Below are 15,635 nucleotides of genomic sequence, written 5' to 3' on the forward strand. Positions count from 1 at the left end.
GGAGGAGGGGCTAAGCGCTACTATCCAATCACCTTCCACCTTTGACTAAAGTAGGTGCGGCCTGAGCTAGAACTAACGGGACAGGATAATATTACCAATCAGCTATGATGACTGGCAGCCAATGAGACACGACAAAACTAGACGAGGCGGAGTTAGATAGTGTAATAAAAAGATTGTGGCTGGGCGGGGCTAAGTGATATTAATTAATCAGACGCTTTCTCATCCCTGCCATTGGGATAATACAAATAAGGTAACAGGAGCGGAAGAACCAATCACATGCCTGGCAGCAGACGCAGGCGTATAGAGGTTGTCATAGTGACGCGCAACCCATTCCTTACACTAGTTGTAGGTTGCTAGCTCCGCGCTTTCAGGAAGTTTGGCTCCAGCTGCGCTCCGTCCTGCACCCGGACGTGCGCTCTTGTGATCTTTGCACTTTGAGTGTATCCCCGCGGACAGACACACATGGACGCCTGGGTCCGGTTTACCAGCCAGAGTCAGGCCAAGGAGCGGCTCCTCAGGTGATCTCCCCGGCCACTAGTACTGGGCGGGGACTACAGCGTCCAGCATGCCCTGTAGCTAGATAGAACCACAAATACCAGCATGCCTTGTGGGAGATGGTCATAGAGGACCACAAGGTCCAGCAAAGGATTGGATACAGCTCCGCAGGCGGTACCACACAGGACAGGGTTGGTTACAACAGACAGCAGCACACAGGAGAGGATTAGATACAGCAGACAGTAGTACACAGGAGAGGATTAGATACAGCAGACAGTAGCATACAGGAGAGGATTAGATACAACAGACAGCAGCACACAGGAGAGGATTAGATACAGCAGACAGCAGCATACAGGAGAGGATTAGATACAGCAGACAGTAGCACACAGGAGAGGATTAGATACAGCAGACAGTAGCACACAGGAGAGGATTAGATACAGCAGACAGTAGCACACAGGGGAGGATTAGATACAGCAGACAGTAGCACACAGGAGAGGATTAGATACAGCAGACAGTAGCATACAGGAGAGGATTAGATACAGCAGACAGTAGCATACAGGAGAGGATTAGATACAGCAGACAGTAGCACACGGGAGAGGATTAGATACAGCAGACAGTAGCACACGGGAGAGGATTAGATACAGCAGACAGTAGCACACGGGAGAGGATTAGATACAGCAGACAGTAGCACGCGGGAGAGGATTAGATACAGCAGACAGTAGCACACAGGGGAGGATTAGATACAGCAGACAGTAGCACACGGGAGAGGATTAGATACAGCAGACAGTAGCACACGGGAGAGGATTAGATACAGCAGACAGTAGCACACGGGAGAGGATTAGATACAGCAGACAGTAGCACACAGGAGAGGATTAGATACAGCAGACAGTAGCACACAGGGGAGGATTAGATACAGCAGCACACAGGAGAGGATTAGATACAGCAGACAGTAGCACACGGGAGAGGATTAGATACAGCAGACAGTAGCACACAGGAGAGGATTAGATACAGCAGACAGAAGCACACAGGAGAGGATTAGATACAGCAGACAGTAGCACACGGGAGAGGATTAGATACAGTAGCATACAGGAGAGGATTAGATACAGCAGACAGTAGCACACGGGAGAGGATTAGATACAGCAGACAGTAGCACACGGGAGAGGATTAGATACAGCAGACAGTAGCACACGGGAGAGGATTAGATACAGCAGACAGTAGCACACGGGAGAGGATTAGATACAGCAGACAGTAGCACACGGGAGAGGATTAGATACAGCAGACAGTAGCACACGGGAGAGGATTAGATACAGCAGACAGTAGCACACGGGAGAGGATTAGATACAGCAGACAGTAGCACACAGGAGAGGATTAGATACAGCAGACAGTAGCACACGGGAGAGGATTAGATACAGCAGACAGTAGCACACGGGAGAGGATTAGATACAGCAGACAGTAGCACACAGGAGAGGATTAGATACAGCAGACAGTAGCACACGGGAGAGGATTAGATACAGCAGACAGTAGCACACAGGAGAGGATTAGATACAGCAAACAGTAGCACACGGGAGAGGATTAGATACAGCAGACAGTAGCACACAGGAGAGGATTAGATACAGCAGACAGTAGCACACAGGGGAGGATTAGATACAGCAGACAGCAGCACACAGGAGAGGATTAGATACAGCAGACAGTAGCACACGGGAGAGGATTAGATACAGCAGACAGTAGCACACAGGAGAGGATTAGATACAGCAGACAGTAGCACACAGGGGAGGATTAGATACAGCAGACAGCAGCACACAGGAGAGGATTAGATACAGCAGACAGTAGCACACGGGAGAGGATTAGATACAGCAGACAGTAGCACACAGGAGAGGATTAGATACAGCAGACAGTAGCACACAGGAGAGGATTAGATACAGCAGACAGTAGCACACGGGAGAGGATTAGATACAGTAGCATACAGGAGAGGATTAGATACAGCAGACAGTAGCACACGGGAGAGGATTAGATACAGCAGACAGTAGCACACGGGAGAGGATTAGATACAGCAGACAGTAGCACACGGGAGAGGATTAGATACAGCAGACAGTAGCACACGGGAGAGGATTAGATACAGCAGACAGTAGCACACAGGAGAGGATTAGATACAGCAGACAGTAGCACACGGGAGAGGATTAGATACAGCAGACAGTAGCACACAGGAGAGGATTAGATACAGCAGACAGTAGCACACGGGAGAGGATTAGATACAGCAGACAGTAGCACACAGGAGAGGATTAGATACAGCAGACAGTAGCACACAGGAGAGGATTGGATACAGCAGACAGTAGCACACGGGAGAGGATTAGATACAGTAGCATACAGGAGAGGATTAGATACAGCAGACAGTAGCACACGGGAGAGGATTAGATACAGCATACAGTAGCACACGGGAGAGGATTAGATACAGCAGACAGTAGCACACAGGAGAGGATTAGATACAGCAGACAGTATCACACGGGAGGGGATTAGATACAGCAGACAGTATCACACGGGAGAGGATTAGATACAGCAGACAGTAGCACACAGGAGAGGATTAGATACAGCAGACAGTAGCACACGGGAGAGGATTAGATACAGTAGCATACAGGAGAGGATTAGATACAGCAGACAGTAGCACACGGGAGAGGATTAGATACAGCAGACAGTAGCACACGGGAGAGGATTAGATACAGCAGACAGTAGCACACAGGAGAGGATTAGATACAGCAGACAGTAGCACACAGGGGAGGATTAGATACAGCAGACAGCAGCACACAGGAGAGGATTAGATACAGCAGACAGTAGCACACGGGAGAGGATTAGATACAGCAGACAGTAGCACACAGGAGAGGATTAGATACAGCAGACAGTAGCACACAGGAGAGGATTAGATACAGCAGACAGTAGCACACGGGAGAGGATTAGATACAGTAGCATACAGGAGAGGATTAGATACAGCAGACAGTAGCACACGGGAGAGGATTAGATACAGCAGACAGTAGCACACGGGAGAGGATTAGATACAGCAGACAGTAGCACACGGGAGAGGATTAGATACAGCAGACAGTAGCACACGGGAGAGGATTAGATACAGCAGACAGTAGCACACAGGAGAGGATTAGATACAGCAGACAGTAGCACACAGGAGAGGATTAGATACAGCAGACAGTAGCACACGGGAGAGGATTAGATACAGTAGCATACAGGAGAGGATTAGATACAGCAGACAGTAGCACACGGGAGAGGATTAGATACAGCAGACAGTAGCACACGGGAGAGGATTAGATACAGCAGACAGTAGCACACGGGAGAGGATTAGATACAGCAGACAGTAGCACACGGGAGAGGATTAGATACAGCAGACAGTAGCACACAGGAGAGGATTAGATACAGCAGACAGTAGCACACGGGAGAGGATTAGATACAGCAGACAGTAGCACACAGGAGAGGATTAGATACAGCAGACAGTAGCACACGGGAGAGGATTAGATACAGCAGACAGTAGCACACAGGAGAGGATTAGATACAGCAGACAGTAGCACACAGGAGAGGATTGGATACAGCAGACAGTAGCACACGGGAGAGGATTAGATACAGTAGCATACAGGAGAGGATTAGATACAGCAGACAGTAGCACACGGGAGAGGATTAGATACAGCATACAGTAGCACACGGGAGAGGATTAGATACAGCAGACAGTAGCACACAGGAGAGGATTAGATACAGCAGACAGTATCACACGGGAGGGGATTAGATACAGCAGACAGTATCACACGGGAGAGGATTAGATACAGCAGACAGTAGCACACAGGAGAGGATTAGATACAGCAGACAGTAGCACACGGGAGAGGATTAGATACAGTAGCATACAGGAGAGGATTAGATACAGCAGACAGTAGCACACGGGAGAGGATTAGATACAGCAGACAGTAGCACACGGGAGAGGATTAGATACAGCAGACAGTAGCACACAGGAGAGGATTAGATACAGCAGACAGTAGCACACAGGGGAGGATTAGATACAGCAGACAGCAGCACACAGGAGAGGATTAGATACAGCAGACAGTAGCACACGGGAGAGGATTAGATACAGCAGACAGTAGCACACAGGAGAGGATTAGATACAGCAGACAGTAGCACACAGGAGAGGATTAGATACAGCAGACAGTAGCACACGGGAGAGGATTAGATACAGTAGCATACAGGAGAGGATTAGATACAGCAGACAGTAGCACACGGGAGAGGATTAGATACAGCAGACAGTAGCACACGGGAGAGGATTAGATACAGCAGACAGTAGCACACGGGAGAGGATTAGATACAGCAGACAGTAGCACACGGGAGAGGATTAGATACAGCAGACAGTAGCACACAGGAGAGGATTAGATACAGCAGACAGTAGCACACGGGAGAGGATTAGATACAGCAGACAGTAGCACACAGGAGAGGATTAGATACAGCAAACAGTAGCACACGGGAGAGGATTAGATACAGCAGACAGTAGCACACAGGAGAGGATTAGATACAGCAGACAGTAGCACACGGGAGAGGATTAGATACAGCAGACAGTAGCACACAGGAGAGGATTAGATACAGCAGACAGTAGCACACAGGAGAGGATTAGATACAGCAGACAGTAGCACACGGGAGAGGATTAGATACAGTAGCATACAGGAGAGGATTAGATACAGCAGACAGTAGCACACGGGAGAGGATTAGATACAGCATACAGTAGCACACGGGAGAGGATTAGATACAGCAGACAGTAGCACACAGGAGAGGATTAGATACAGCAGACAGTATCACACGGGAGAGGATTAGATACAGCAGACAGTATCACACGGGAGAGGATTAGATACAGCAGACAGTATCACACGGGAGAGGATTAGATACAGCAGACAGTATCACACGGGAGAGGATTAGATACAGTAGCATACAGGAGAGGATTAGATACAGCAGACAGTAGCACACAGGAGAGGATTAGATACAGCAGACAGTAGCACACGGGAGAGGATTAGATACAGCAGACAGTATCACACGGGAGAGGATTAGATACAGCAGACAGTATCACACAGGAGAGGATTAGATACAGCAGACAGTATCACACGGGAGAGGATTAGATACAGTAGCATACAGGAGAGGATTAGATACAGCAGACAGTAGCACACGGGAGAGGATTAGATACAGCAGACAGTATCACACGGGAGAGGATTAGATACAGCAGACAGTAGCACCAGGGTGGATTGATTTAAATCACGCCGATTTAAATCATGATTTAAATCACGATTTAAATCAAAAGATTTTTTTCTATTTAAATCGGATCGATTTAAATCATGATTTTAATCATGATTTAAATCACTGATTTAAATCAAAAGGTTTTTTTTAATATAAATCACGATTAAAATGAGAAGTGAGAGCAGTGCGCATGTGCGCCCATAGTTACACGGACGAAACTAGGGGCAACGATCTAACGCCAGGGTGAGGGGGGGACCCCAAAGTAAGTAAAAATCTTTTTTGTTTTACTATATGGCAATAGGTAGGTGTTTAAAAGCAGCATGTCTTAATTGTATAAACTATTAATAGCCTCCACATTTTGTTCATACTGCCCCTTTAATTCCACACTTCTAGCTTGGTTTCACTTTTGGTTTAGTTTCTTTTTCCATTCAGTTGACATGCCCAAACTTGTTGGATAGTCAGCATCCTACAGAAACCTCTGGAAGAGCATGGCATTGTGAATGTTACACATATACAGCCTTTATTCTACTGAGTTAAACAACTCAGCTTTATCTCATGATGGAAGAACCTTTGGATGGTAAAATATTTTCCTCAAAAAGCAGTTTATTGAAAAAAATCCGATTTAAATCAAAAAAATCCGATTTAAATCAAAAAAATCCGATTTTTTTGATTTTTTTAAAAAAACATTGATTTTTATCCACCCTGAGTAGCACACAGGAGAGGATTAGATACAGCAGACAGTAGCACACGGGAGAGGATTAGATACAGCAGACAGTAGCACACGGGAGAGGATTAGATACAGCAGACAGTAGCACACGGGAGAGGATTAGATACAGCAGACAGTAGCACACGGGAGAGGATTAGATACAGCAGACAGTAGCACACAGGAGAGGACTAGATACAGCAGACAGTAGCACACGGGAGAGGATTAGATACAGCAGACAGTAGCACACAGGAGAGGACTAGATACAGCAGACAGTAGCACACGGGAGAGGATTAGATACAGCAAACAGTAGCATACGGGAGAGGATTAGATACAGCAGACAGTATCACACGGGAGAGGATTAGATACAGCAGACAGTAGCACACAGGAGAGGATTAGATACAGCAGACAGTAGCACACGGGAGAGGATTAGATACAGCAGACAGTAGCACACGGGAGAGGATTAGATACAGCAGACAGTAGCACACGGGAGAGGATTAGATACAGCAGACAGTAGCACACGGGAGAGGATTAGATACAGCAGACAGTAGCACACAGGAGAGGACTAGATACAGCAGACAGTAGCACACGGGAGAGGATTAGATACAGCAGACAGTAGCACACAGGAGAGGACTAGATACAGCAGACAGTAGCACACGGGAGAGGATTAGCTACAGCAGACAGTAGCACACGGGAGAGGACTAGATACAGCAGACAGTAGCACACGGGAGAGGATTAGATACAGCAAACAGTAGCATACGGGAGAGGATTAGATACAGCAGACAGTAGCACACGGGAGAGGATTAGATACAGCAGACAGTAGCACACAGGAGAGGATTAGATACAGCAGACAGTAGCACACAGGAGAGGATTAGATACAGCAGACAGTAGCACACAGGAGAGGATTAGATACAGCAGACAGTAGCACACAGGAGAGGATTAGATACAGCAGACAGTAGCACACGGGAGAGGACTAGATACAGCAGACAGTAGCACACGGGAGGATTAGATACAGTAGCACACAGGAGAGGATTAGATACAGCAGACAGTAGCACACAAGACAGGATTAGATACAGCAGACAATATCACACGATGGGATTAGATGCGGGTGCGGTTTCTCCACGGTGCTTTGTGATGTTGCAATGTTTGGCTATTTCAGCTTTACTCACAGATCTATGTGCAGAGTCCATGTAGGTGTGAGATCAGCAGTGGCCGTGCAGCCTCAAGTGAGTCTCAGCAGTCTCCTGGTGAGCTGAGCAGGGCATGCTGGGAAGTGTAGTTCCTTAGAGGGGGATTTCTGTCTATGAGAGTGATATTTGTTCTTGCAGTCAGGATGGCGGCCATCCTGGCTGTCACCTCTGAATGTAGTGACCCGGTTAGTCCTCCGGATGACATCTTGTAAGTGTCGCCACCCTCACCCACACACCCCTGTGTCTTGCAGAGCGGCCCAGTATGCCTGCACATTATTGGGGTACACACTGCAGAAGAATGGGGCCGGTACAGATGTCATTACCACCATCAAACAGCTGGAGGCGCACCTGAGCCTGGGCCGGAAGTGTGAGTACCACCGCCACCCCTCTGTGTCCTCCATCTGCTGCCGCTCAGATCCCCGTACTACAGATACCCTCCTCTATCTGCAGTGTTCAGACTGGGGAACTCTGTGGATGCCCTGGAGTCAGCGAAGCGTGCCATCCACCTGTCAGATGTGGTACTGCGGCTCTGCATCACTGTCAGCCACCTGAACAGAGCCATGTACTTCGCCTGCGATAACATCCTGTGGTTGGGGAAGACCGGACTGTCCAAGAACATGGACCAGGAGAAGTGGAGCCAGCGCTCCTTCAGGTGGGCGCTCCTGCATGGGCCTGCTTCACCAGCACAGTACTCCACTCACCTCTAGAGCTGCAACCGTGTTTCCTATATTCAAGGCACATTTAGAGCTGCATTTGTAATGAATCGCCTTTATATCTGCTTTCACTGTCTTACGCACCAGTCATCTCCAGAGCTGCATTCACACATTTCATCAGTCACTTTCCAATCGGCATTCATTATACTCGCACTCTTGTCTCCTCCAGAGCTGCACTCACCGTTCATATTGTACATAAAGCTCTGGCTGTGAGTGGAGCGCTGGGTCACCTTCTCTTCTTCTCCTCAGGTATTACCTTTTCTCCCTCATCATGAATCTGAGTCGCGATCTCTATGAGATAAAATTATTGATGGAATCGGAAACTGGTGCAAAACGCTCCTCCAAGATGGAGAATGGCACAGTGACCCGGGGTGATCGCCCTCTGCACCACATCCTGGCACTCCAGCTACGTCTTCTGGTGCACGTCCTGCGGGGTAACCCCCCACTCTTGCTGGATCTTGTAAAGAATGCGTGCGACCTCTTCATCCCGCTGGACAAACTGGGACTGTACAAGACCAACCTGGGTGTGGTGGGCCTATGCGGTCTGACCTCCTCCATACTGGGCATCCTCACCATTCTGCACCCCTGGCTGAAGTTGAAGCCCTCACTCTGCATACAGACTTGTCACCTCCCTGACTAGCCGCCATGAAATAGATGCCTCCATAACTAGCCACCCTCTCCCGACCATCCAACTCCCTTACTAGTCGCTGTCCCCCTGACTGTCTGTCTCCCTGACTAGTCGCTATCCCCCTGACTGTCCATCTCCCTAACTGTTCATCTCCCTGGCTAGTCGCTATCCCCCTGACTGTCCGTTTCCCTGACTAGTCGCTATCCTTATCCTGACTGTCCGTTTCCCCGACTAGTCACTATCCCCCTGACCATCTCCCTGACTAGTCACTATCCCCCCGACTGTCTGTCTCCCTAACTCTTCATCTCCCTGGCTAGTTGCTGTCTCCCTGACTAGTCGCTATCCCCCTGAATGTCCATCTCCCTGACTAGTCGCTATCCTTCTGACTGTCCGTGTCCCTGACTAGTCGCTATCCCCCTGACTGTCCGTGTCCCTGACTAGTCGCTATCCCCCTGACTGTCCGTCTCCCTGACTAGTCGGTATCCCCCTGACTGTCCATCTCCCTGACTACAGTGTATAACAAGTTACACGGCACTCTATAGAACTGTAAGTATAGGTGCTCAAGTAGGGTCTCGAGCCCGTTAAGTCAAGTATATAGAAAAACTTGGCACTCAGTGATATTTGAAGAGATTTAGAGTCTTTTATTTTCACATCCAGACAAACAGATCAATCGTAGCTCAATTGCTGCTAAACGTTTTTGGTCCGTTATGGACCTTCTTCAGATCAAGTTTATCTGGAGCGTGGGATCTGGATATGTACTCAGATGAGTTAGCTTATTGTTAATGCGTACGGTAGCAAATTTCAGAGGCAGTGTATGGAGACGGTGACTGCAAGCACATTAGGCGCGCCTCCCTCAGCGTCTCAGCACGCCACCAGCGCTCCAGGCACAGAACGTGTACAGTGTGAGCTTACCGCACGTCCAAGCAACCTAATGTGCTTGCAGTCACCGTCTCCATACACTGCCTCTGAAATTATGCTACCGTACGCATTACCAATAAGCTAACTCATCTGAGTACATATCCAGATCCCACGCTCCAGATAAACTTGCTCTGAAGAAGGTCCATAACGGACCAAAACCGTTTAGCAGCAATTGAGCTACGATTGATCTGTTTGTCTGGATGTGGAAATAAAAGATCTCTTCAAATATCATTGAGTGCCAAGTTTTTCTATATACTCATCTCCCTGACTAGTCGCTACCCCCCTGAATCTCCTTCTCACTCACTAGTCGTTATTCCCCTGACTCTCCGTCTCCCTGACTAGGCGCTATCCTCCCTTAGGCTTCTTTCACACTTGCGTCGGTACGGGTCCGTCGCTATGCATCGGCACGACGTACCGACGCACGTTGTGAAAATTATGCACGATGTGGGCAGCGGATGCAGTTTTTCAACGCATCCGCTGCCTATTCTAAAGTCCGGGGAGGAGGGGGCAGAGTTCCGGCCGCGCATGCGCGGTAGAAAATGGCAGACGCAACGTACGAAAAAACGTTCCCTTGAACGTTTTTTCGTGCCGACGGTCCGCCAAAACACGACGCATCCAGTGCACGACGGACGCGACGTATGGCCATACGTCGCTATCCGTCAGCAATACAAGTCTATGGGCAAAAAACGCATCCTGCGGGCACATTTGCAGGATCCGTTTTTTGCCCAAAACGACGGATTAAAAAAACGCTAGTGTGAAAGTAGCCTTACTGTCTGTCTCCCTGACTAGTCGCTATCCCCCTTACTGTCCATCTCCCTGACTAGTCACCTACCCCCTGACTGAGAAAAACCCAAAGGTATGAACTGGGAAATAAACTGGTGTGCCTGCAGCATGTAAGCGCATGTTCACCCTTGGCCACTGAACAGAAAAAAGCAAAGTCAGAAACATAATGATAAAATACTCTGCAGTAAATAAAGAACCAGCATAGTACATGAAAATAATATAGGGTACTTAGTTAACATGTATTTTGATTTAAAAAAATGTGAACGCCATCCCACCACTCCACGGTGACCAAAGTTGGGACAGTCCTAACTAGTGATGAGCGAATATACTCGTTACTCGAGATTTCTCGAGCATGCTCGGGGGTCCTCCGAGTATTTTTTAGTGCTCGGAGATTTAGTTTTTCTTGCCGCAGCTGAATGATTTACATCTCTTAGCCAGCATAAGTACATGTGGGGAATCCGTAGCAACCAGGCAACCCCCACATGTACTTATGCTGGCTAACAGATGTAAATCATTCAGCTGTGGCGATGAAAACTAAATCTCCGAGCACTAAAAAATACTCGGAGGACCAGAAATCTCGAGTAACGAATATATTCGCTCGTCACTAGTCCTAACTCTAATATTAAAACCTTACCGTTTGTCAAGTGACATGCATGTGGATAAGGGCTGGACCCAGCTAGTGGAGACACAGCCATGGGAGACCACATCAATATAATGTCCAGCTCAAAGGAAAGGCAGACCACACCTTTATATGCACATATTGCAAACAGACTGAAAAAAAACAAAGGTATGACCTGGCTGGCTCCCTGACTAGTCGCCATTCCCCTGACTGGCCAACTTCCTGACTAATCATAATCCCCCTGACTGACCGCCTCCCTGACTAGGTCACAATCCCCTTGACTAACTGCCTCCCTGACTAGTCACTAATCCCCTGACTGACTGCTTTGATGACTAGTCACAATCCCCCTGACTGACTGCCTCCCTGACTAGACACAATCCCCCTGACTGACTGCCTCCCTGACTAGACACAATCCCTTTGACTGACTGCCTCCCTGACTCGTCACAATCCCCGTGACTGGCTGTCTCCCTGACTAGTCACAATCCCCCTGACTGACTGCCTCCCTGACTAGTCACCAATCCCCTGACTGACTGCTTCCATGACTAGTCACAATCTCTCTGACTGACTGCCTCCCTGACTAGTCACAATCCCCCTGACTGGCTGGCTCCCTGACTAGTCACAATCCCCCTGACTGGCTGACTCCCTAACTAGACTTAGTCCCCCTGACTGACTGCCTCCCTGACTAGTCACCAATCCCCTGACCACTTCCATGACTAGTCACAATCCCCCTGACTGACTGCTTCCATGACTGCCTCCCTGACTAGTCACAATCCCCCCGACTGACTGCCTCCCTGACTCGTCACAATCCCCGTGACTGGCTGTCTCCCTGACTAGTCACAATCCCCCTGACTGACTGCCTCCCTGACTAGTCACCAATCCCCTGACTGACTGCTTCCATGACTAGTCACAATCTCTCTGACTGACTGCCTCCCTGACTAGTCACAATCCCCCTGACTGGCTGGCTCCCTGACTAGTCACAATCCCCCTGACTGGCTGACTCCCTAACTAGACATAGTCCCCCTGACTGACTGCCTCCCTGACTAGTCACCAATCCCCTGACCACTTCCATGACTAGTCACAATCCCCCTGACTGACTGCTTCCATGACTAGTCACAATCCCCCTGACTGACTGCCTCCCTGACTTGACACAATCCCCTGACTGACTGCCTCCCTGACTAGTCACCAATACCCTGACTGCTTCCATGAGTAGTCACAATCCCCCTGACTGACTGCCTCCCTGACTAGTCACAATCCCCCTGACTGACTGCCTCCCTGACTTGTCACCAATCCCCTGACTGCTCCCATGACTAGTCACAATCCCCCTAACTGTCCGACCCCCTGACTAGTCACAATCCCCCTGACTGACTGCTTCCATGACTAGTCACAATCCCCCTGACTGACTGCCTCCCTGACTAGTCACAATCCCCCTGACTGACTGCCTCCCTGACTAGTCACAATCCCCCTGACTGGCTGTCTACCTGACTAGTCACAATCCCCCTGACTGCCTCCCTATCTAGACACAATCCCCCTGACTGACTGCCTCTTTGACTTTACACAATCCCCCTGACTGGCTGTCTCCCTGACTAGTCACAATACCCCTGACTGACTGACTGCCTCCCTGACTTGACACAATCCCCCTGACTGACTGCCTCCCTGACTAGTCACCAATCCCCTGATTGCTTCCATGACTAGTCACAATCCCCCTGACTGGCCGACTCCCTGACTAGTCACAATCCCCCTGACTGACTGCCTCCCTGACTAGTCACAATACCCCTGACTGACTGACTGCCTCCCTGACTTGACACAATCCCCCTGACTGACTGCCTCCCTGACTAGTCACCAATCCCCTGATTGCTTCCATGACTAGTCACAATCCCCCTGACTGGCCGACTCCCTGACTAGTCACAATCCCCCTGACTGACTGCCTCCCTGACTAGTCACAATCCCCCTGACTGATTGACTGACTGCTTCCATGACTAGTCACAATCTGATTGACTGCCTCCCTGACTAGACACAATCTTCCTGACTGACTGCCTCCCTGACTAGTCACAATCCCCCTGACTGGCTGGCTCCCTGACTAGTCACAATCCCCCTGACTGGCTGGCTCCCTGACTAATCACAATCCCCGACTGGCTGGCTCCCTGACTAGTCACAATCCCCCTGACTGACTGCCTCCCTGACTAGTCACAATCTGACTGACTGCCTCCCTGACTAGACACAATCTTCCTGACTGACTGCCTCCCTGACTAGTCACCAATCCCCTGACTGACTGACTGCTTCCATGACTAGTCACAATCCCCTGACTGGCTGGCTCCCTGACTAGTCACAATCCCCCTGACTGGCTGGCTCCCTGACTAGTCACAATCCCCCTGACTGGCTGGCTCCCTGACTAGTCACAATCCCCCTGACTGACTGCCTCCTTGACTAGTCACAATTCCCCTGGCTGGCTGGCTCCCTGACTAGTCACAACCCCCGACTGGCTGACTCCCTGACTAGTCACAATCCCCCTGACTGACTGCCTCCTTGACTAGTCACAATTCCCCTGGCTGGCTGGCTCCCTGACTAGTCACAATCCCCCTGACTGACTGGCTGACTCCCTAACTAGACATAGTCCCCCTGACTGACTGCCTCCCTGACTAGTCACCAATTCCCTGACCACTTCCATGACTAGTCACAATCCCCCTGACTGACTGCTTCCATGACTAGTCACAATCTCTCTGACTGACTGCCTCCCTGACTAGTCACAATCCCCCTGAATAAAGAGGGGCTGACAGCACTCACTCTATTGGGGCGCCCGTTCCATGTCCAGGGAACCTTCCTGGATACTCCAAAACCATCCAACTTCAAATGAACAGCGCTCCACTCGGGTGTAGAAATCTTCAAAAAGTGCTTTTATTAAGCCATAACACAACGGCTGTTGTTGTGTCATGGCTTAATAAAAGCACTTTTTGAAGATTTCTACACCCGAGTGGAGCGCTGTTCATTTGAAGTTGGATAGTCACAATCCCCCTGACTCACTGCTTCCATGACTAACCACAATCTTTCTGACTGGCTGCCTCTGTGACTAGTCACAATCCCCCTGACTGCTTCCTTGACTAGTCACCATCCCCCTGACCGACCAACTTCCTGACTGGCTGCCTCCCTAACTAGTCACCATTCCCCTGACTGGCCATCTTCCTGACTAGTCACCTAGTCAGATTGACCATCTAGTCTCTCAAACCTCTGTCTCTCACCACCTATCTGAGATGTCTACCCCCCTGCGTGACTTACGCAGACTCCTCGGTGCCCTGTGGTGGGGGGCACTTGTATCTCTGGGGCCACACTGTCTGATAATGGATTGTGATCACTGTAATTCTGCGTGTGATGTCTGTAGGAGCGCGGGACCCTTCATAACATCGTCTCCTGCCCTACCTGCTGACAACCCACTTTTTTCCTGTTGCGGTTGGTGTCAGCGCTCTCTGCCCTCGCTCCCTGCAGTAACACGACCTGTATATAATGTATGATTGTAATTGTGTAAATAATTTGAAGCCTCAGATTAAAGATTCATCTTTTATAAAAGTGTCCGCACGTCAGCGGCCTCCGCAGTCCTAGAACACAGGACATTATTACTTCTGACAACACCCCTGTATACTGTTTGAGAGGTTGTCGGCCTCACCCCTGGTGATAACAGCACAGATTAGTGACGGGAGATGTTTTCCCATTTATATATAACACTGTCAGGCTTTTGCTTTGGTCACACTTTAGTTCTTCAGATACAGAATTATTCACAGGAAAAGCCAGAGCCGAGAATCACAACACACCCTGCATCGTCTATAACCAGCCGGACAGACAGAGGAGAGCGGAGGAAAGCAGGTATACCACCTACATACACCCTGAAATGTCCTGCAGATCATTACACCACTGATAGCTGCAGCACATCGCTCCTATAACTCCTGACAGACTGGTTACTGCCCCCACTGGACACCAGAAACTGGATACTAATCCTATACAATGGGTGCTCTACACTAAGTACTCTACACTACTTACACTGGATACTTAGAGTACTCTACACCAGAGTGATTTCCTCTACACCGGGTACTGTCCTCTACATTGAGTGATCTCTGCACCAGAGTGATCTCTACACCGGGTACTGTCCTCTACATGGAGTGAGCTCTGCACCAGAGTGATCTCTACACCGTGTACTGTCCTCTACATTGAGTGATCTCTACACCAGAGTGATCTCTACACCGTGTACTGTCCTCTACATTGAGTGATCTCTACACCAGAGTGATCTCTACACCGGGTACTGTCCTCTACATTGAGTGATCTCTACACCAGAGTGATCTCT

At 49.3% G+C, this 15,635-nt stretch overlaps 2 protein-coding genes across 2 annotated transcripts in view; both read left to right on the forward strand.

Moving 5' to 3' along the window:
* Window positions 1-362: 362 nt before the first annotated feature.
* Window positions 363-9,584, forward strand: PEX11B (peroxisomal biogenesis factor 11 beta). The gene is made up of 4 exons (XM_077260553.1): window positions 363-518; window positions 7,899-8,014; window positions 8,098-8,299; window positions 8,610-9,584. Exons 1-4 carry the CDS (start codon window positions 463-465, stop codon window positions 8,998-9,000), a joined length of 765 nt encoding a protein of 254 aa, XP_077116668.1. The 5' UTR covers window positions 363-462; the 3' UTR covers window positions 9,001-9,584.
* Window positions 9,585-15,068: 5,484 nt separating this feature from the next.
* The window catches only part of LOC143771034 (uncharacterized), a 44,023-nt gene continuing 43,456 nt past the window's right edge, over window positions 15,069-15,635 (forward strand). Inside the window, exon 1 of the mRNA XM_077260549.1 lies at window positions 15,069-15,160. The gene's annotated coding sequence lies outside the window, so the exon portion shown is untranslated. The remainder of the gene's footprint in view (window positions 15,161-15,635) is intronic.

Source organism: Ranitomeya variabilis, chromosome 1 (genome assembly GCF_051348905.1).
Source record: "Ranitomeya variabilis isolate aRanVar5 chromosome 1, aRanVar5.hap1, whole genome shotgun sequence".
Taxonomy (NCBI): Eukaryota; Metazoa; Chordata; class Amphibia; order Anura; family Dendrobatidae; genus Ranitomeya; species Ranitomeya variabilis.

Coding starts and splice junctions, on each gene's coding strand:
- PEX11B (XM_077260553.1), top strand. CDS start 463: ATGGACGCCTGGGTCCGGTTTACCAGCCAGAGTCAGGCCAAGGAGCGG. Junction 519..7,898: donor GCCAAGGAGCGGCTCCTCAG/GTGATCTCCCCG, acceptor TGTGTCTTGCAG/AGCGGCCCAGTATGCCTGCA. Junction 8,300..8,609: donor TGGAGCCAGCGCTCCTTCAG/GTGGGCGCTCCT, acceptor TCTTCTCCTCAG/GTATTACCTTTTCTCCCTCA.